General features: G+C 51.0%; 4 protein-coding genes across 4 annotated transcripts; 2 read left to right on the top strand and 2 right to left on the bottom strand.

The window, feature by feature from the left end:
- Positions 1-1787: 1787 nt before the first annotated feature.
- CPAR01_05834 (uncharacterized protein) lies at positions 1788-3646 on the top strand (the record flags this gene model as incomplete). Its single annotated transcript, XM_060490110.1, has 4 exons — positions 1788-2287; positions 2341-2853; positions 2915-3315; positions 3378-3646. The coding sequence occupies 4 exons, from the start codon at positions 1788-1790 to the stop codon at positions 3644-3646; spliced, it is 1683 nt and encodes a 560-aa protein (XP_060351576.1).
- A 642-nt stretch (positions 3647-4288) lies between these two features.
- On the bottom strand, positions 4289-6943 carry CPAR01_05833 (fungal specific transcription factor domain-containing protein; the record flags this gene model as incomplete). Its single annotated transcript, XM_060490109.1, has 5 exons — positions 4289-5889; positions 5949-6127; positions 6182-6352; positions 6411-6657; positions 6883-6943. 5 exons carry the CDS (start codon positions 6941-6943, stop codon positions 4289-4291), a joined length of 2259 nt encoding a protein of 752 aa, XP_060351575.1.
- Positions 6944-16294: 9351 nt separating this feature from the next.
- Positions 16295-18087, top strand: CPAR01_05832 (uncharacterized protein; the record flags this gene model as incomplete). Its single annotated transcript, XM_060490108.1, has 3 exons — positions 16295-16388; positions 16466-17640; positions 17698-18087. 3 exons carry the CDS (start codon positions 16295-16297, stop codon positions 18085-18087), a joined length of 1659 nt encoding a protein of 552 aa, XP_060351574.1.
- Positions 18088-19557: 1470 nt separating this feature from the next.
- Positions 19558-22239, bottom strand: CPAR01_05831 (vacuolar sorting protein VPS1; the record flags this gene model as incomplete). The annotated part of the gene is made up of 6 exons (XM_060490107.1): positions 19558-19818; positions 19875-21083; positions 21136-21262; positions 21312-21535; positions 21596-21874; positions 21934-22239. 6 exons carry the CDS (start codon positions 22237-22239, stop codon positions 19558-19560), a joined length of 2406 nt encoding a protein of 801 aa, XP_060351573.1.
- Positions 22240-22537: the final 298 nt, after the last annotated feature.

Raw genomic sequence — 22537 nt, 5'->3', positions numbered from 1 at the left:
TAGAACACGGATCACGGAGGGTCGGGCGTGGGCGACAAACTCTGGGGAAATGGGGTGAATAGCCAAAGCGAATAGGGCCGACTTACCAGACATGTCGTCGACATGATTTGACTCCCACCTCTTTCAGTCTCTTTTCGTCCTGCCTTGTCGCAGTTTCGTAAAATTGGGACGATCACGACGATGTAGGGAAGTTGGGGGATAAAAGCATTGCCTCCTTCGTGAATTCAGGAAATCTGTGCGTCGGGGCAAACTGCTTGTTAGTGTAAAAGAGGAAGAAAGCTCCTAGCCTCTCACCCTAGGCCCTACAGCCGTCGGTGAGGCTCCTTCGGTTCAAATTTCCACGCCAACCATGTCCTGGCCTCCTCCTCCTAGCCTATGACGAAAGTGTTAATGCAGGTTGGAAATGGCCCCTGACTCGTGTTGGGGAGAGGCCACCCCCTGGCCGGCCAGCCCCCATCCAAATCCATGGAGGCTCGGCACTGCAAATCCACGGCCAGATTCCGGAGTATTCTGGTATTTCGAGACATAGCGCACAGAAACCCCACCTAACCCGTCAATTCCCCACGGGCAACTCATGTGCGAGAATCTTCTGACAGGCGGCCCCTGTACTGCGTGGAAACCGCGTTCTTATCAGCTTGGAATTGCCAGAAGCACGCAGAAGACTCTAATCATGTGCAGCCAGTATCTTGTCCTCTTCGACGTCCTTCTATAGTCCCACCCAGGCACTCCGTGGTCGATGGTCGAACGGTGCCTGGAAGGGCGCACATCGTCTGTTGAGTTTTGTCATCGAACTTGATCTCGAACGCGTCTTCAATTCTTCGCAAACACCCCCAAAACTCCAACTGCCAAGTTCTCCAAATACCGTGGGGCTGACGAGGGCGGGCATAACCCCGGCCGTATTCTGTCTCTCGCTGGTTCGTCGTCAGTGCCTGAATTCGTCCTCTCTGCCGGACGGATGGCCGAGGGGTGCCCCATGCTGTCCGTGTTTGTCTCTCTTCTTCCCACCCCCGTATTTGGTGTAGCGTGAGTCGTGATTGGAGTCTCCGCGCAAGGAACGCTGGAAGCCTGACACGGTTTCCCCAATATCCCCAGAAAACCCATCTTTGAAGCACACCCCGCGATTTAGCGGCTCCTCCACGTCCATTCTTGACCAACTAGCATCCGGCCATTGGTCGTGGTACTCGTGGCGGCTATTGTGCGCAAGCGTATCCGTAGCGTTCCTCTTCCCCATCCCGTCCTGTCCTCTTCCCCCCGGTGCCCACCCTCGTCACTCATCAAGGCTCGGCGTAAACAAGTATCTACGGCTTTCCAAAGGTGTGGATCCCCCCAACCGTGCCCCCTAGGCCGTCAATGAATCTACTTGACGGGCGTAGTCGGGATGGCTTGGCCATGGGCCAGGCGGTGGCCCCGAAAGTCTCAGAGTTCTATAAAGACGACGTTGCGTGCCATGCTTGACGTTGATCTCGACTCCCTCTCCTGCGACTCAGGCGGGTTCGACCAAAGCTTCTTCCTTCTTCTTCAGTGATACCCCTCCCGATTTCTTCTATTCCAGTTTCATCAGACTGAACCGGTCTGTCGGATTCGTGTAACCTAAACCTCGTCCCTGGCTCATCCAGTGCAACTCCAGAACCTCAACCTCACGGCTCAGTCCGAGTGAGTTCATCCCAAGGACCCCTATACACCAGCTTAGTCACAAACCTGTTTCACTACACCACATCCATACAGCGAATTATGAAAACTTTATCGAACTCCCCTCATACTGACGTTTCCACAACAACAGCTCAAAGATGGGTGCACGATCAACCTCCGCCTCCGAGGTGGAGAAGTCATCAACCAACTACCCAGGCGTCTCTACCGAGCAACAAGAGACCGTCCTCTCCGATGCCTCCCTCGAGCCATACGGACCCTCTGGCTTCAGGGGGATCTTCGCATCCCACTATGTAGCTCTCTGCGCTGCCTTCTCGGCAATCGGTGGTCTCCTCTTCGGTTACGATCAGGGTGTTATTTCAGTTACCCTGGTCATGGACCAGTTCCTCGAGCGTTTCCCAGAGGTATCTGACCACGCTGCTGGCTCTGGCTTCAAGAAGGGTCTCATGACTGCCATGATCACTTTGGGTGCCTTTATTGGTGCCATGAACCAGGGTTGGCTTGCCGACATGATCTCCCGAAAGCGATCCATTATGGTTGCTGTTGTCATCTTCACCATTGGCTCCTCTATCCAGACTGCGGCTGTCAACTACGACATGCTCGTTGGAGGTCGTTTCATCGGAGGTTTGGGCATTGGCATGTAAGTTTCGTCAATTTCCCCTTTTTAGTCATATCGAATACTGACAATTCTAGGCTTTCCATGGTCGTCCCCCTCTACATCTCCGAAATCTCACCTCCCGAAATCCGCGGTTCTCTCCTCGTGTTCGAGCAACTTTCCATCGTCTTCGGCATTGTCGTAGCCTTCTGGATCACCTACGGCACCAAGGACATTCCCAACCACTGGTCCTGGCAGCTTCCCTTCCTCATTCAGATTCTCCCCGGTCTCTTGCTCGGATTCGGCGCCATCTTCCTCCCCTACTCCCCTCGCTGGCTGGCATCCAAGGGCCGCGAAGAAGAGGCCCTCTTCAACCTGGCCAAGCTCCGCGTTCTTCCCGATACCGACCCGCGCGTTCGCCGTGAATGGATGGAAATCGTCTCCGAGGCTCGCTTCCAGTCCTCGATTCTCGCTGAACGCCACCCTACACTCGTCGGAGGCGGTAGCATTGCCAGCACTATCAAGCTCGAGTTTGTTGCTTGGGGAGATTGCTTCAAGAAGGGATGTCTGAGACGTACGCACGTTGGTGCTGGTCTCATGTTCTTCCAGCAGTAAGTTCATGTTACAGTGACAAATAGTCGATGTTTGAAGGTTTGACTAATATTTCGATAGATTTGTCGGAATCAACGCCTTGATTTACTACTCACCAACTCTGTTTGCGACGATGGGACTCGACCACAACATGCAGCTGATCATGTCCGGAGTTCTTAACTGTGTTCAGCTGGTCGGTGTTATCCCCAGTCTGTGGACCATGGATCGGTTCGGACGTAGATCGCTGCTGTTGACGGGTGCCGTGGGCATGACGATCTCGCAGGCCGTCATCGCTATTCTTGTCGGGCTGTACTCGAACGACTGGCCCAGCCATACTACTCAGGGATGGGTCAGTGTGGCTTTCTTGCTGATGTACATGTTTGTCTTTGGCGCAACATGGGGACCTGTGCCCTGGGCTTTGCCCTCCGAGGTGTTCCCTTCATCGCTCAGAGCCAAGGGCGTTGCCATTTCTACTTGCTCCAGTAAGTTGATAACGGCCTCTTGCCATTCAGCCCTATTTCATTTGCTGACACTTATCTTCCAGACTGGATCAACAACTTCATCATCGGTCTCGTTACTCCTCCCCTGGTCCAGGGCACCGGTTTCGGCGCATACGTCTTCTTCGCTGCTTTCTGCCTCCTGGCCTTCGTTTGGGTTTGGTTCTGTGTGCCGGAGACGAACGGAAAGACTCTTGAGCAGATGGACGAGGTGTTTGGTGACCGTACTGGACTTGACGACGTGGCGAAGAAGAACCAGATCTTCCGGGAGGTTGTGGATGAGCAGACCCATGCCACGGTTACTCTGTCAGCTTAGATACTTCTGAGTGATATAGAGAGGAAGCAAATGATACTGAGTGTAGCAATCAGTGGTACTACTTTTGGTACTCAAGAGACGACTCACAATACGATGATGTTTAGGTCTACCCATGGCTTCTTCGTGTGAAGTATGAAGTTTACGTCAGCGTAAAGGATGGGGAATATGGTTACTTATGTGTGATAGAGCAGGAATCCCTTTTTAGAATATTCGTTCCATTAGTAAGTGAGTATACCACGGTCTTCCGGCTTCTTGAAACATACGCAAGATGGTGCCCCGCTAACCTGGAAAATCAGGCAAGGTTGGCAAGTACTGAACTTCACCTGGGTGTCCTTACCATTCACCTTGGGATGAAAGGTGCCTCCTGGTTGTTTATGCCCCTCCGTGCGCCGCCAAACTCCCGCAATCCTTCCGAAGTCATACTAGCAATGGCCTAACGGTATAATTTCGGTTGTGAGGGCTACTGTTCGCGGCTTCATTCCTTCTGATCAAGGAACAATGCTTCCTTGCTTTCAATAACTTGATATCTTAGATGCCTAATCTGTAGTGTGACCAAACATTGAGATGGTCAGGCTAATTCTCAATGAATATCTCAAATGAAACAGATAGAACGATAGTTGGGTATGTTGGCTTGCTTTAAAACTATAATACAGAGAAGTTTTGATATTGTACAAATGTGCCTTCTGCCTGATATATCGGACCTGCCGTAGTGACAGCGCTGGGGACAATGTCATAAGTCAGTGGCTCATCTGCTTCTCTTCCTCCGAACCCTTCCACGCCACTCCAGTTGCTCCGCTCTACGGTAGAGGTTGCCCCTTGCTGGGATATTGGTGAAGTGAGCTTGGATGAAGTCGAGGGGCCAAGCATCGGTGTGCTATGGGTCATGATTTGCCTCGGTGTCCCGTCCTGAAACCCCGGCCAAGCTGGCAATGGCCTCTGAGAGACGGGTGCGTTTGTTGCGAATGAGTATGTTTGCGTCATGGGAGTACTATCTGAGTAGGACCGTGAATGACCTTGGGTCGATCCCATTCGCTGCCCCATACTGGTGCTTGTCGCCATGACAGGTATCTTGACGCCGGCGTGGCTCGGGTTCGGGCCCCACGGTCCCGGTGGTATTCCTCCTATCTTTCTGGGACCACTATCGGAGGTTTCTGGCGGATATGACTGTGAGAGTATGCTCGATGGCAGTGGACCGAAACGGAAACCTTGGATTCGCTGGCGTACTTCGACGGGGTATCTGTTGAAGAACTTATTCGTTTGCGAGGGGATGTAGCCAGCTGTACCCTTCCCTAACAACTTTGCATGCTCTTTCGTGAGCTCTTCGAGGTACGCTCTAGACGATCGAGAAGATTCGGCCTCGTTGCCGATTGCCGAGAGCTGGTACAGGCACTTGCTAACGAGTTCGGAAGAAGACGAAAAGGTCTCTGCTGCCATCGGTGAGCTGGCGAACGAAGGAAGTCCGATTTCAGCGCCTTGGTCTTGGCGGTCGTTGGTATAGTGCATCCCGTGGACGTGAATCGTTCCGGCCGTGAAGATGCAAAAGGAAATGAACGCCGGAAGTTCCAGCAACTTTGTCTGCATGGCGTGGTCGATCAGCTCAATGATTGCCGTGGCGTGTCGGAAGGCGACTTCCGTTGCCTCGATCACCCAGTGTTGTATCATCATGGCCCCGGCCGGCTCGCTAAGGTGCAAGGGGAGAAGCGGGCGGTAGATGAGGCAGTGCACCAGGTGGTAGATGATTTGGCACTCGAGCATGGTGTTTGCTTCTGCTCCTCTCGGGTCTTGGTAGAGGTAGTCCGGGTTGCGGCTGATTTCTACCGCCCATTGATCGAGATCATGCCGGATCTTGTGGCGATGTGCGAATGCTGCCTGTGTTGTTGGGTCTGTGACGAGCAGGTATCTGTTGGCATCAGAAAGGATGTGAGCGACCCATACCATCTTCTGTAACCCGTTGTCTGGGTTGTCTGCGCGTTCGCTTGGTGGCTCGCACTCGACCGTCAAAGAGCACTCGTTGTTTGGTGGCCAGCCAGCCGGTGAGGCTTGTCTGGACGACTGGATAGTCGTCTTGACGAGGGCATCGTCAATGAGTGAGGGTCTCTCGAGCCATGTTGATACGAAAACATTCATCACGTAGCAGGTGCAGAACAACCTTCTCCTCATCTTGCCCTGCGTATGGTTGTAGTCGTCGTGTTGTTCTGATCCTTGGTACAACTCGAGCGCCAGGACTACGCCCACAGCTTGAGCTTCGGTTTTCCCGTTAGTTCAGTGTAAAGGAAAACGATCACACTCTCTCAACACTCACAAAGTACGCTGTAGGCTTTACGGCCGTTCCCCATTGCCGCAAAAGCTGTCACTAGCAACAGCAAAGCCTGACAGTTTTCGATTGTAGTGTCTCCCAAGTCTATGTCCTTGAGAGCCCAAGAGGCGTACGTTTCTGCGGAAACATGGCTGCTTGGCCCTCTACCGGGCTGTTCTGAAAATCTACTTTCATGTCAGGTTCATATGGTTTTAGTATCCTGATGGTTGCAAATCTACCTAGTTGACACTGCACAAATAGCGTACAGTAACGACTTTGGCATCTTGTTGTTTCTCAGCTTCTGTCTAGTGACCTCCTCGTCAAGGATACGGTACGGATTGCGGTGGAAGTGCGTAAAATAGGTGTCCACTAAGCCTTCTGCGTTGATGATGAATGGGAACTCACTAGCTCTTTGTCAGTCGGGTAGGTCCTTGGAAAAGTCGATGGATGTGAGATCGTTCTACATACTTATTGGCCCCAAAGCTTCCCTCGTGAAAAGCACTGTAGGGAGAAACATCTGATGATGCAGAGCCACAAGGGTCGGCACTGTTGTTGCTGCTGTAGACATACAGTTCGTTGAAATCGGCTGGAATAGCATCGGAACCAGGCGGGGTTGGGGTCTTGTCGGATTTGAGGAGCTCTTCGAGGCCATCGATTCGTTTGATCAAAGCACTTAGCGACTCTTTCTTGGGACCTCTCTTTTTTGGAACACCCTCTGGATTATGGTTTAGTTGCTCTGATGCACAGCGACAGTGATGATGGATGCTATAGTTTACCATAGAAACATGACCTCTGATAGAGTTGACAGACTCCACACGCTGGTAACGCTCTGTCGCATTTGATCTGCATGAGTGCGGGACGCCGATCAGAAAACAATCTTATCGGCGGCAGTGGAAACAAAATACCTTGCGAACTTGACATGGCTTGCAATTCATCACACCCCGTGATGTCTTGGTAGCTGGGCTGTCCTGAGGACTCTGCGATTGTTTTGTGCCCGACATGTTTGCACAGGATAACGTCCGTTGTGCAATGAAGTGATCTCGACAGCCGAAAAAGTGCCAACCGTCATCCCAATCGGATTCAAAAGTGTGCCGACACGGTCGATAATAAGCGTGGCTGATGTTTGGCTTCCAGGCTGGTCCAAAACATCACACCCAGGCTGAATCGAGGGCGATGAAATCCATGGGTCGTGTTCCGGCACCAACATTCCCGGGTGGGACGCTTGTTTTATGAAGTCATGTATTGTCTTCGCGGTACTTTCTCCAAGTAGTTACTCAACCCCCTCGCTGTGATACCAATTGCACATGGGGAAACTTCAGATGAGCTTATCCTCTCCCTTGAGCTTTCCTCGTTGAAACTGTCTTCACACCGCGGCCTGGTGGGGGTGGGCTTGGGAAAACAAACATGTTCGCTAGGGCCAGGGACCGCCCAGCACCGCTGTTCAAAGGTTGGGCCAGATGAAGTAGCCCCCTAGAAGAGCTCCAGAATCAAACGTTACCTTGTATGCAGTAGTGTTGTGTTCAGAACTTCAGAGGGGCTTGCGTCGCTAACCGCTGGGATGGCACAGACATGTCTGCCATCTGTGACGACTGACGTCTTGTGACAAGTGGCTAAGTGTCAATACATCAACTTCAGATGAAGCAGACTGAGACGAGTGTAAGGTGCCTAGTCCATCCACGGAATGATGATGAGGTACTCTTTTTCACGATTTGCGTCTTTTGGGAACCAGCGATGCCCTGGTATCTATCATCCCGTTGATTGCCGCGTCACCGTGAACGCGGTTAGTGCACATCATTCCTCGGTTGTGCCCAGCAGTTCTTCTCCGCATGTGAGCAGATCATAACAATCCATCGCTAAAGAAGTCAAAGTTGACACCGCGCGGGTGGGCAACCTGCCATTCGATAGTTTCACGGTAGATAATGTTGCAATGCCTCGTCGTATGCGGGGCTCAAGCGAAGTCCATGTCGAACTGGTAACCATTCAGAGATAGTTGTTGGTAAGATGAGGTGCCGAAATTACCCACCTAGGTTAGTAGTTAATAAGGGCACTGCTGTTGCTTAGACAAAATGCATCACATCCGGACCGATTGCGAGTCGACTCTTTGGTCTTTGGCAATGACTTTGGTAAATTGCTGCCTGCGTGAAGTCTTCTCAACAATTCAACATGACCTGATCTTCAACCATGATTCCATTCCGACAAGCGAGCTTTGGGCATCTGTGGATCTCCTAAAAAGGTTATTTCACTTGTAGATCACGACCCAACCCTACGGACTGAGGCTTAGAGATCAACAAAAGGTCTTAACTGACAGTCTTATTGAATCCGAGCACAAACCACATCGGGGCAGAGGCACCCAGTTTCAGTTCCCGTGTTCTAACACCACCTTGGGCGCGTGCAACCTCATGCTACTCGCAACGAATCTTGGCCCGCCCAAGAGTCGAAAGCAGTCGGTTGTTTCCGCTTGTTACGAAGAGAAGGGTTTCCTGTCAGCTGTCATCCTAAACTCATGGCAGCTCCGGCGTATCGATTCACGAGACGCTTGGCAGAAAAAGAGTATTGGTCCCGAAGGATCAAATAAGCTTGTTGCAGGTTGGGAGCATGGAAGGTCCATGACCAGATTCATAAACCTGAGACAGGAACGCGGCGATCGGTCTGGGAGCTCCCGGCTATCGACCAGGGGCTCTGTGAGCTGTCTACTAATGTCTTCTCCGTCGGCGTTTTGGGGGGAGAAATTCCGATGTGATCCGGTTTTTGGTATATTGCCCATTCCACTTGTAGTGTCGCACACTCCATTGTCGTCTCGACGAGTAGCTAAAACATGCTCACTCGCGGACTTGGGATGGCGTTGAAAGGGGAGCGCGGTATTCGTTCGGGCACAGCGCCCGAATGCTGGTGTATTCAACCGATAGGCCGCCGGCCTTCGAGCTCCCCCGCCGCCGAATATGGGGTATCATTGAAGTAAGGACTCTGCCCCCGAGCTGCTGTCTCTTTCTGTGCCGGGTGATCCGCTTCGTAAGGAGGCCTCTCCGACCGCGCAACTACATGTGACTCGGTCTACAGCTACCGGATGGTTTAAGACGTGCACTCGGCCGAGCCACATTAGTGTTGACTTGATATGCACGACTTCTGATGTCGTGCCTTCGAGCCTGTATGTGGTATATGCTCATACTAATCACAAAATAGGCTTCCGGGTCTTTCAGACACCACAACATGGTAGGTGCATGTGTAATACCCCACGCAGTTAATCTCTGAGTTTGGGCTGACATTGAGGCGCTCGAGCAACCTCACCTTACTGATACACGCTCGGAGCTGAGACCCGACGCAGATGCCACATAGAATCAGCTTCTCCGCCTGTCTTCAAGGCTGTCATATCAGTCCGGTACACTAAGGTATGTCAAGACCATGTTGGGATGAGGACGTTTGACATGTCAGACGCCAGTGCGTCGGGCCAAAAGGTACCGGAGAACTTCACATCGTGACTCTGACTAGTTTCGTCTCTTTTCATAAGACATCCCACGGCTTGGCAAATTGATTCATTTCTTTCTTCCAGCGATTGGGACTTCACGACTTTGATCGCAAAGGCGTTGATGCTACACATGGTTCCTCAAGATTGCCGCCATCTAAGATTCTGCAAAGGAAGGTTACCATCGGCACTTTAGGCTGCTAAACTGAAGTCGCGACTAAAACGATTAAGGACTCTAGTGGGTTCTACTGGCGCTCTAGGGGCTTCGATTGCAGGGAAAGAAGAACAGACCTTAGCGTTGCGTCCAGCATTGTGATCCGCGTCAAAATTTGAGTAAACTGTTCAGGCCAGGGTTTAATCCTCGAGGGTTTTTCGGGCCTTCTCTTGCATCAATGATCATACGATCGTTAACACTTTTTTGACGCGGTTCCATCCTATGAAAAGTCTGTTCGCGGCCTCAATATTTGGATGATTGGTTACGACATCAAAGGGCTGATGTTAAGGTTTGCCGCTAATGTCAAGTACCGTGGTGATCGAATGTGGATGCAAGAGAGCCTCACTGAGTGGTTGGTATTGCATGAAACGGCATTGCCGATAGTCTGCAGCGAGTTGTTACCTGCAGTCCATAGGGGTAGTTACTGGGGTCGTCGGACTCGGACATCGCATAGCGAGATGCGCATAGCGCTGTCTTTCCAACGCTCAGCCTTTCCCAATGTAGTAATTACATGTAAGCGGTCTCTTCAAGCTAGTAAGGCAAGTCAACGCAAGCATTCAGCACATACTCATTGATCAAAATAACGCATTCGGGGCCTCGGGCCGAGGGAGTGGACATTCGCAGATCGAATACACGAGCTCGCAGCTTCACTTAGATGTGGAATAACGATCACCATCTGCTCTTCGGCCTTCAGGTTGCACTACGTGCTGCATTGACTTCTTACATGATGAGATTCATGCACTGGCAGATCCCCAGCTTATCCTGAAAGAGAGAAAAAGGAGACCCCAGAAGTATGAGGTATTTCTTGGGAAACTCGAGCGCCAATAGTAGCAGGGTACACCATGGAGTTCTAGGCCATGCTCGCATGCAGTGAAGCTCAAGATTGTAACCAGATAGTTTACTTGTCTGGTTCTCCGGGCTATGACTGAAAGTCAACTTCGTACGACTGCGGGCTGCGGGCTGCGGTGAAGCCGTAGATGGTTCTAGACTCGATTTTACAGGTCGATCGAAAGGATAATCAATTATCCCTACAATGGCAGAAGCGCCAGTAACTTTCACAAAGACAGGAGACTAAAGCTGGATCTTTCTGTGGCCCAAGTGAAGCGCCAGTACCAGCAAGAAACAATAATAGTTTTCATGACTCAAGCTGTTCACTCAATTGCTATCCTCAACTCCGCTATGCCAATGTCTTAATCCATTACATTACAGGCTGTCATTCTCGAGTATGGGTGGTCAGAATAGTGCGTTGATTCAGGTTCAAACTGGAGATCGTTTCGCTCTGTAGCCAGAGTAAAGGAGCCTAAGACTAGGGTTGAGAGTCTAACTGAAGGCCAAAGGACGAAATAGCCAGTGCTTTGGCAACGATCAATGTGTATACATGCAAGAGCACACTTACCGTAACACAAGGGATGAGTCAAGTGCGAGACTGACACACTGTGGTTTGGAGCTTGTTACGTACAAAGTTCTATCCGAAAGAACTCCTGGAAAGACAGCTATCCTAATTTCAATCAAACTTCAGATTGTTTTATCTCTACCTATACAGGGCCCACCCAGAACAATAATTGGGTAGAGAAATACAAGCGTAAACGACAGAACACATGCTTATGCGCTCTTGCTTGCAATGAAAGAAGTGACCATTGAATTATGCTTTACTGATTCAGGTCAATGTATGAGCAGTGAGCGACCTTTCTCGCTGAAACACCAGCCAGTCGCTCCCATCAACAATGAGGTCTAAGATGAAATGAGAAGAGAAGTACATGTACGCACTCATAACGATCTCCATGAAAATTCTTGATTGTTCGTCTGTTTGATTCGTGAAGGTGTACGAGGTTGTCAAGCTTACCTCGGATCTCATATTGGGTTATTTGCTGCTTCCGTAATACTCGGTAATACGTTATGCTAGGTAAGGTAGTCTACGAAGGTATCCTAAGCCAGGTAGTAGCTGCGCTTCACTCAACGCAATTAACGCGTTAATGACATCAAACTTGGACCGATTGAGCGTCGATTTCTAGGAGCTAGTGTTTTGATTGTTGAGTTGATTATTAATGTTGCGTTGAGAGGAGCGCCGAGAAATAGTAGGGAATTGAAGCAGAATGTCTCCAAATCTGCGAGACCTGTACCAAGCTTGCTGTGGGCATTTTTGAGAGAAGCAGCGTTTTCAGTCTTTAGATCTCACATTTATAGATAACACTCAAGTACTATTAGACAAAAATTTGATGAGTCGGTCGGATGGGATGGCATCCGGCTTCCCCACCGGCCTGAAGTCATGGACGGACCCACCTTCCCCGGAGGCATAATACGTACATACTTCGCCGGAAGCTTCGGCGTGGAGACCCCGCAGGAGCCTTATATAACGGGATCTTGGCCCGTACTTGCCCTCTATGGAGTTTGATTCAACGGCAGATTATGGATTGGGCAGGATCACAAGCAGTCTCGACCGAACTTTCGAGCATTTAAAAAGGGGCTATTGCAAATCATGCCGATCTGTTGTTAGTCTGAAGATTGCTTGAGGTATCTTGAGAGCATGGGAACCTATCTTCGTTAAGCTCATTGTGCGTGCAATTGCTGTCTCGAGTCATTCTTCAAGCAATCGGCCGACTTCTATAAGCACGTAGCCAAAGGATGTATGGAATGTGTTGCACTTTTTGAAAGTTAGATCTTGGAACCAGAAAATGCGTCTCTAAGCCCTATCCGATCTAAGGTTTTATTGAACGATCAAAGACTAGAAGGTCTTGAATCTCGCATCAAATCATCGTCATCACAGGCGGCACCCGATTATCCTGGTTGATGAGAACAAGAGTTAGATACATCTAGCAAGGGACTTCTTGATTACGAATGCATGGCCAAGCATTCGCGTCAAGGACGTATTGTAAAAGACTTTCCACCAGTAGCTCGGCAGCTTTCCGGTGTAGCGGCGCCACTATCGCGTTATTGGAAGAAGTTTCATATCACAGTCCATCTGCATCATCAGGCTAGGAGAACAACCGATAGAGTGGAACCCATCCCTCAGAAACGACGTCATTTTCAAGAACTGAAGCCAAAACCCTGACCAAACGACCAGGGCCCAAAAGCAAGAACCGTTCACCGTAGGTGAGGCGCTCGCGGCTCACGTTAAGCGACCCAGCTCAGCCCCCTATCGCGGAAACTACTGCAGCCAATCCCGCCTGACGTTTTGTAGCGACGAAGGGCCGATGTGCGCCCGCGCGGCTGACGTGAATTTTGAGGTCAATTTAGACACCTCACCGCAGGGTCACATAATGATTCTTGTGTGCTTTGAATTGCCAGTGGTCCAGATATTGCAGGAAAAAACGGGAAAGGCTCCATTGTCTCGGAGCAGAACCACAGAGCCACAGGTTCGCTCAACATGTCACACCGTTCTGTGACCCGAACTGACGCCCCTCCTCCATCTTTCTCCTCAGGTTCTCTATCATCCCCTCATCCCCAGTTTTTCTCTAGTGACAGCCAAAAGTCCACCGTAGGCTGCCTCTCTCACCTTCAAACCGGACTCTGACTCCGACCGTCACGAAGCATTTCTCTTGCACCTGACAGGCGGGTAGAGAGGCCCTGCGTTCTTTTGCAGTTGCTTCCAGGATCTCGATCCACTCCAAGTACAAGAAACTTGGTTTCTCGGTGTGGGGCCGAATTTGCAGAATTTTCCGGCCCGGTGAATCGGCGATGTTATCGGCTTGGCACTCCCGCCTCCCGTGCGCTGTCACAACAACACCAAAAAAAACTGAAAGATTGATGCTCGATTTAATCGATTGAATCGAGTACTACTTACTTGATGGCAAAAGAAGATCTCCTTGTTGTCCCGGGATATGGGCAGTCTCAAACAAATCCAATCTGTCCTGGGGTGGAGTTTCCATTATGAGTCTTAATCTCCCGTCCAAAACCCACGCGAGTCTACCCGATGTGTGAGACTTTAACTCCGGCGTTGGATTCCACCGATGGATTTCAGGTCAGCGAACCAATATGTCTACCATTCGAGATACATCGCAAACGCGCATACGAGGACCCGGTTTTCCCATGCGCCAGGCATCACTCGTCCGATGTGTGGAGACAAGCGGTACAGACAATCCTTCCAAGACGCCAAAGAGAATGCACAGTCAGGGTCCTGCCTTCTTCGGTTGACGATTCGATGTCCTAAAAGCATGTGCTGTTATGAAGATCTCTGCAAAATTGCAGTGATAGACGCTGCGTGTGCGTTGTACGTCAACAAAGGGGCCTGAAACATAACATGGAAACCACGTTCTGCCAGGGACCTCGACAGTTGACAGCTTTGTCAAACCGAGTAGTTGGTAATGAGATCGGCAGAACTTTGGCCCATCGTTGAGGCTATCACCAAGGTTAAAGGCCTCCAAATGACATTCGCGACTCATAGAGAGAGCCTGAAAAGTGATCATCCACTGCAATACGTCAGTGTACATACAGATGCCTGACACAAGATGCAGAAGATTGTTGCGCCAAGTAGGTCCAACATCGGCCTCATTGCCCTTTTTGCGCAAACGTCAACCAACAGACTGTATGTTTGTGGGCCCCCGAGTCAGTTCATTTTGGGTTTGGGGAAAATTTGACTGGACGTTCAAACCACACAGTCTTTGTCCACACAGGCCCATTTCTCCAGTTCAGTTCATGCGGGAATGCGGGTGAAAAACGGACTTGACACGAGGATACAAAGGCCCGTCAGTTTTTCCGTTCGTTCTCGCCGGGTCTTGGAAGCTTTTTGTCGCCTTTCATTGGTGTTGGTGCGAAACTTCAGTCGGCTTGCTGTGGGCTTGGCTCGTCTGCTGATGCGCCTGGCGCGCCTCTTCGGATTGCCCAAATGGGTAATGCCGAGAAGAGAGAAAACTCCTACAGTGTCGACGTCATCCCGAGATACTTGGATAGTGTAGATCGGAGTTGAGATTTCAACCTTTAGCTCCAACAGCCTCCACAGTTAGCCGCCATTGGTCTTGGAGACTGGAAGCCATAAGAAATGAGGATTCACAATACCAAGGGATAAACATTGAACAAGCAATGGACAAGAACATTGGCATAGCTGCCAATGCCCGCGGTTCGTCTTGTCAAGGCTTGTGCTTGTAGTGCTTATTCTTAGCATCTAGTCAAGCTTTTAGCATCCTAACGACATGTGCTCGGTTCAGCATCTGCTTAATTACTCCAAGGCGACATGGGAATCACGAGTCGGAGAAAAAGACAAAACAAAAACTAAAGTCTAACCTCCAGAAATCAATATAGCCTGAACCAGTACGTCATGTGGTCCACCAATCTCGACGCACCTTGCTACCAACAACTGCCGACATTGACAAATCGCGTGCGAGTATTTTCAACTTGAAACCTGGTTCTGTCGCCCGTCGTCCCCACGACCGCAGGTCCAACTTAATCTGCCAAAGCAGCCAAAGAGAGAGATGACAATGGCCGGGCGAGCAGATAATTGAGAGTCAGAATCCGCAGCTGCAAGCGCTCTCAGCGGTTACGATGCTACCCTGCCTTCTCAGTTCTTCCTCTGGCCAAGTCCCGTGTCCTCGGCGCTTCTCGAGAGGGAGGGCGGCGGTGGTCGGCTCAAGGTTGCCGCAGGGTTCGCACAGGGCCCCCTGACTCGCAGACGGCGCCGCTCGGACAGGAATAGTTCCAACCCAAGTCTGACTGAGCCAACGGTATTGGCCCAAGTTTAGATGTGAGATGCACAAAGGGCACTCTCGAGTCTCGAGGTACTTTTTCCCTTGCATTACTTATCAGTCTGCTATCAAAGTCTTCAAGGTATGACGTCGTAGTCTCCAGTACTTCTCCATCTAAACTCCACCGACAATGTACGATTATGGACACAATTGCGGCTCTTTTGGGTACTCTTTGCTCCGCTTTCGCACTGGTGCTGCCTTATCCTTTGGTCAAGCACGGGCGTGATGGCAAAGGTACCATTCTCGCGTCGGTGTCTCTCCGAATTCTGCCGCGCGATAGGATGGAAACTCCACGAGTGTTCGCGTCTCAGAGCGGTGAAGCCACCGTATTGCAACGTCTTGTAATGTACGAACCCGCAAAACTCTTACCCTTCCCGGCGCCGTATTGGCTACAAGCGGCCCCGCGCGTTCCATGACGGCGTCTTGGCCGGACCTGACGACATGTCACCAACCGTTCTTTGTGTCCTCGCCTCGGGCCCCATTGTCCACCCCCGTGGAACCGGATGTGGAGTCGTTACCCCCCTCCTCAAGGTCGGAGAATGTCCCCTCCCCTCCAGAGGGATCTTGGATCGTACGGGGATTGGGGGAAATCGGGGCAGCCTTTCGTGGGACGGCTGGGGATTGGCTACTTGGGGTTTTCTGGGTTCGGTGTAAACAGCACCAACGCCAGGGTCCGAGGCTGGCACGAGTAGCCATGTTACCATGTCAGTGCAGGTTCGGGCATGTACTTGCGTCTTGTGGTATGAGCGTGAGTGGTGAGGAGAAAGAAGTAATTCCTGGCGTCGCGCTGAAATTGCCGATCTTTACCCTGTCGCGGTAGGTTTGGGATTTTCATCTATAAGGTCGACACGTTCGCCATCTCAATTCGCATCTGATCTTCTTGTTGTTACCTCTCATCCCGACTCAACCTCATCCCCTTCACCAACCGATCTACGACCTACAGCCCTCGACATTGTTTGGAACCCGTCGATCCAATACTGTCCGCTGTGAAAGAGTCTCCAAGATGGGCAAGCTCAACTACTTCGGCCTCAGAGGCAAGAGCCTTAATTGGGCCATCAGTATTATCGCAGGATGTGATTTCTTGCTTTTCGGATATGGTAGGTTTCAATCTCACATCACGGACTTGACTCCGAAACGGCCAAACAACATGGACTAACTTGTCATTCTCATCCAGACCAGGGTGTCACTGGTGGTATTCTCACTCTGCCTGCCTTCCAGTCCCAATTCCCTTCCATCAACCCCGAAGAGGCCGGCCTTCTTCCTCACATCAAGAGCATGCGCTCTACCAACCAAGGTATTGCCGTCGCCTCCTACAACCTCGGCTGCTTCCTCGGCGCCATTATCACCATCTTCATCGGAAACCCCCTTGGTCGCAAGCGTATGATTATCCTCGGTACCTCCATCATGGTCATCGGAGCTGCTCTCCAGGCTTCTGCATTCTCCATCGAGCATCTCATCATCGGACGTATCATTACTGGTCTTGGAAACGGCGGCAACACATCAACAGTCCCTACCTGGCAATCTGAGACTTGCTCATCGCACAAGCGCGGCAAGCTCGTCATGATTGAGGGTGCTCTCATCAGCGGTGGTATCATGATCTCGTACTGGATCGACCTCGGCATGTCATTTGCCCCCGGCTCTGTCGCATGGCGTTTCCCCCTGGCTCTGCAGATTCTCTTCTGTCTCTTCATCCTCGCCTTTGTTTGGAACCTGCCCGAGTCTCCTCGCTGGTTGATTCTCAAGAACCGTGATCAGGAGGCCAAAGAGGTTATCGCCGCCATCGCCGATCTGCCAGAGGACGATCAATACTGTAAGAATGAGTACATTGTCATGAAGGAGACGGTCGAAGAGATGTCCAAGGGCAGCTTCCGCGACCTCTTCACCATGGACAAGAACCGCAACTTCCATCGCGCCGCTCTCGGCTACGTCAACCAGATGTTCCAGCAGATTTGCGGTATCAACCTGATCACCTACTACGCCGCCGTCATCTACTCCAACCTCGGCATGACCCGCTTCATGGCTCACTTGCTGGCTGCTCTCAACGGTACCGAGTACTTCATTGCTTCTTGGCCCGCCGTCTTCCTCGTCGAGCGCGTTGGTCGCCGCAAGCTCATGCTCTTCGGCGCTGTTGGTCAGGCTGCTACGATGGCTATCCTTGCTGGTGTGAACTCCCAGAAGACCTACGCCTGCCAGATCACTGGAATTGTCTTCCTCTTCGTCTTCAACACCTTCTTCGCCGTTGGCTGGCTCGGCATGACCTGGCTCTACCCCGCCGAGATCGTTCCCCTGCGTATTCGTGCTCCCGCCAACGCTCTCTCTACTTCCGCCAACTGGATCTTTAACTTTATGGTACGTTTCTTTCCGAGCCTACTTACTATCGAGTCAACACTAACGTTGGAACTACAGGTCGTCATGATTACTCCTGTCGCCTTCGACTCCATTAAGCACCACACTTACACCATCTTCGCCATCATCAACGCCATCATCGTTCCTGTCACCTACTTCTTCTTCCCCGAGACCGCCTACCGCTCTCTTGAAGAAATGGACTCCATCTTTGCTAAGGCCTCCCCCGGACTCAAGGGTGCCTTCGACGTCGTCGACGTCGCCCGCAAAGAGCCTCACCGCTACGGCAAGAACGGCGAGCTTCTCATCACCTACGACGACGCTAAGGAGACTGGTCACGCCACCACCCGCGAGAACCGTCGCGAGGGCAGCACCAGCAGTGGTGAGCCTAACGGGCTGTGGGCGCGCCAGGACGAGGAGACCCAGAACGTTGAGAAGGAGGAGAAGTCTTAATTTGCGGTTCATTCCCGCCCTCAAGATTGCGCACTTGAGTCCCCTGGTCGGGATGCGGAACTTGGCCAGGGTGGCTCAAAACCGATATACCCCATCTCTACGAATTATGTCCTTTGCCGGGCAGTTTCCGGCCTTCTCAAATTGGGCACGGATTGATATCCGATGTCATTAATTCCTATTCTCTTATGAAGTCTGTAGGACTTCGACTGTTGTTGAGATACCACTACCTAGTTTATCTAGATTCAAGCATAGATACCACAACAAATGATTCAATTATCCAAATACCATGAAGCTACGTCTCGTCTGCTTTGATCGTGACCAACGTTCGTAACGCCTCTTGATTGATACTGCCGTGTCTCGGGATTAGCTATTGCCGTCGACGTCAGTTAGTCCATTGCCACTCGAACAACATTGGTTCCAGTTTGCCCTCCGGACGTTGCCCGGAGTTGCCAGCAGGCTGAGGTAGCGCTTACAGCAACTCCCGGGTTTGACTCGGAGGCAAAACCAAACTTTACACTTTGGATTCAGTAGTCGCCAAGATCCAAATTCACCCGTTCAGCAGACTGGTATTGCCGACTGCAGGAATCCGACCATCAAATCAATCAGTCAGCCACCGGCGGAGTGCTGTCCGGCCTCGCGAGCCTCAGACACACTACTTCTTGATGGTTGCTCCGTAAACTTTACCCCGCATGTCCCCCAGGATTTTGCCGTCCCTGTCCCCGGAATGCAAAAAAGGCACTATTGCGACGCAACTAGACAACCTGGACCACCATAAACCACGCCATCTCATCTCTAACCGGGTCCTGACAAGAGTCTCTTTTGTTTCTTTGCACGGTCTCAGTCTCGGCTTGCCCCAAGAGGAAATCCCGGACAGGAATGTGCAACCGCTCATGCGCCGCTTCGGCCTCCCAACCTGTATCCGTAAGCGGCTGCGTTCCTGATGCACTACTTCTTTTGTTGGTTGCATCTTTGCGGCTACCAGGGGTCCAATTTCTAGCCGATTTTCCGCAACTCTTCACTTGACTCTCCGGCCCGGGTAACACGCCACCGGAAAACTCTATCTGGGCCTTTTCATCATGGATCGTGACGAACCCCATGGGGAACCACGTTGACTCGGGGCCATCCAGAAGCAGGGTTCGCGACGGTTGGCGAATCTAGGTACCGTACTTCTGGGCAAGTGAGTCAGGATCCGCACAGGGTGTTCGTTCTAGACTTATGCAAGAGAAGCCATTCCTGCTTTAGGTGCGTCTTCGCTAGTAATACCATCCCAGACTGTTGATTCGTGTTCTTTAAGTGAGATACACCAAATTGTTACGGATAATCAGGCTTGATATGTATGCTTGAGAAGTGTATAGAAAACGGGAGAAATCGATGGATCTGAACTATCAATCTCCTAACACCTGGAAGCCAACTTCTATCATACACTATGATCACGGCTTTCGAGTCTCTCGAGCACCCAGTGAGGTAAGCTCACATGTCCCCAAGATTCCGAGTCTGAATTCTAGCCTTCTCGGCTATTTCATGCGCAGTTTGCAGCTTCTCAATGACTCCGTCATAGTGCGAACGTCTCTCCATTGTCTCGTCATCCTCGCGAGCGAGCCTGTGAACTTCTTCATCAGTCAACGTGAAGACCCAGTCCGTGGACAATCCCAAAAGGGGCCCCTTGGAGAAAGATACGAAATCTTCGACAATATCGTTGGTGGTGTATCTGATGAAGGCCTCGAGAGAAAGCTGGAAGACGTGTTAGAAACTTCTTAAGATGTGGCTTTGCAAGGGGCTCGTCTTACTTCGTAGTAAACTTTAACAACGTCATGCACATCATTAACCATGTTGCCCTCGATTGAGTGGTGTAATTGATGGAAGAGAGTCCTGGAGCTGCTCAGGTCCAGAACTTCGAATGAAGCGAAGCTGGCGCCAATCGCTTTGAGAAGTCGAACAGTGCGTAGAGCCTGCAGCCTTTCGTGAAACCTTGCGTCTGTTGTCTGGAGGTGAGCTTCTCTCTCGCGTCGGCAGTGCTCTTTGAGCTCTCGCAGGGCTTTTTGCTTGGCTTCTTGCTGAAAGTGGGTAAGAGCTCGTGCCAGCTCCTCATACAGAGTTTTCGAGCAATTGTTGGGCGAACAAACTTCTTCGAGAATCGAATTTGAGGCCCTTTCTACATCATTGGCTATGTTCTCAATGTGATGTTCTGCAATCTGTTGCCACTTCTCTGATTGCGCTTTGTAGAGAATCTGGATGACCTCTGTATTCACCATCCCGGGGAGTTCTGTTGTCTGCCAAATATGAAGCTGCTTACGGATTTCGTCCACGAAGGACGCGGCGTGGACAGACTGTGTTTTGATAGGCTGTTGAGACGGCGGAGCATGTCGCTTCGTTGGCGGTGTTGCTGGTGGTGTAGTAACTTGCTCGTGCCCAGTTGGTGTCGGAACTGTGGTTGGTTGAGGATTTGACCATAAGGTGATCGTGTCGGAGAGCTGGGCTATGGGGTCAACTCCATGGTCTTCAAAGGTGTGCGTATGCCCGCGTGCAAGCATTTGAGCGGTGAAGCTTTCGTTTGCGCGACGAACGAGTCCTCTGACCCGTAGACTGTCTTTGGTCAATGATCCGGGACTCTTCAGAGTCTTTGTCGCAACAGTGTGGTACTTCTCGACCACATCCCTGATGTACTGCTGACGTAGACTATGACTTGGACGAGGTTCTCCTAGGCTCTTCCTGCTGTCTTTGGCATCCGAGAGCAACTTCCGGACTGACTCTTGAATCGCGGGAAAGTTTCCTCGAATTTGAGCGCAAAGAAGATTGCCGAGGTATTTCTGAAGCTGTACGGAGCCTCGTCGAGTTTCCGGGACCCTATCCCAAGGCGAGCGACTGAAGAGTTTGCGTTCAGCTTCTTTGAAATCAAGCTCTTCATCGTCGGCTTCGGATCGATTTCTCACTACAAACCAGCCGTCCTTCATAGATCTTGAAGAGTCTTTACCATATCCACTTGCGATGTCAATGACCTGATGAGGATTAGTAGACTTCCAGTAACACGAAGTCTCAGTCGCAGCTTACCTCGTTTGGATTCTCCAGCCTGTCACACTTAGTGAAGACTCCAACAAGACGACTTTTGTCGACAAAATTGGCGGCCATCTTGAAGATCTCTTGCGTAGACAAATCAGCCGTAGCGGCGGCCACGCAACTGCTACTCATCAGCCTTATGAATGGCCAAACCGCGAGTATCAACTGACATGACAATGTTCGCTGTTTGTCTCATGTACTCCTCGACCATCTGTCTCACACCATGCTCTTCATCCTCATTGACATCATGAGCATAAGAGAAGATGCCAGGTACGTCAAGAATGCTAAAATGTGATCGGGAAGGGCCTGAAAGTTCTATCCGAAGAACTTGAGAGGCAAAGTTTTTCGTCGCATGTCCTTTGCCTCTCTTGATGCCCATGTACTTGGTGGTGATCTACAGTGTTTGTAAGAGATGGCGCCGCGTAAGAAACATGAAGGATTGGACAGGGCTTACAGTTTCCATAAGCTGCGTAAACTCTTCGGCGCCAAGATGATCAGTTACATAAGGCGGGAATTCTTTGTACGTATCATCCGGTGGATAGCCAAACTTGTCGGTAACATCAGGCTCTACGATTGTCACCTTGACGGAGGTACGACTTCCAGGCGCGGTTCTCCGAGATACGATCCTTGTTGCGAAGCGAGTGCAGCAGCCTGAACCGACTGGAAAGGGAATATCGGTCAAGCTCTGGAGTAGTGACGACTTCCCGGTGGATTGACCACCGACAATGACCAGCTGAGATACAGATCAACTTGCAAGCTTTAATAAGGTGCTGGGGGATAGGCTGATCTTACCTGAGGAATGGCCAGCTCTTGGCTGACTCCACAGGATTGAAGCTTGTCAATGGCATCGAACAGGACCCTGCTGCTCTCACTATCGAATGGATTCTCGGGTATTAGATCAGCTTTGTCTTGATAGTGACTGTTGTCGTAGCATGGAGACACAGCTCCAGAGCCGGCGGCATAGTCGACCTGCGACTCGGCACCCTGCGACTCGGGGTAGGTCCCAACTGGAGATATGGGCAAACCTGACAACTTGCGTCCGAACTCGAACAAGCCAGGCGCGGTTGTGAGGGTTGTGAAGGTTGTTGGCCGAGCCATGCTCAATTGAATAGGGTTACTGTAAAAAAGGAGTGATAAGTTACCGGTTGATGAGAGTGAAAGATGAGACGAGATATGACGATTTTGGTGTGCTGTGAAGACTTGCTGTGCGTGTTCATCAACACAAAACACAGCGGGAATGAGACTAAGACAAGTTAAGATATCTTTATACTAAAAAAAAGGAGAAGAATCTCAACGCCCATTTTCCTGTGACTGCCAATGTTAGTAGGCCTAGGGGTAAGATTCTATCAATAACACTTGGCATTTTGGGCCAGTGAAGTTGACTCGACGAGGCAGA

Source organism: Colletotrichum paranaense, assembly GCF_030867605.1.
Source record: "Colletotrichum paranaense strain IMI 384185 chromosome Unknown Scaffold_4.1, whole genome shotgun sequence".
Classification (NCBI taxonomy): Eukaryota; Fungi; Ascomycota; class Sordariomycetes; order Glomerellales; family Glomerellaceae; genus Colletotrichum; species Colletotrichum paranaense.
This window is presented reverse-complemented; position numbering and strand designations above follow the sequence as displayed.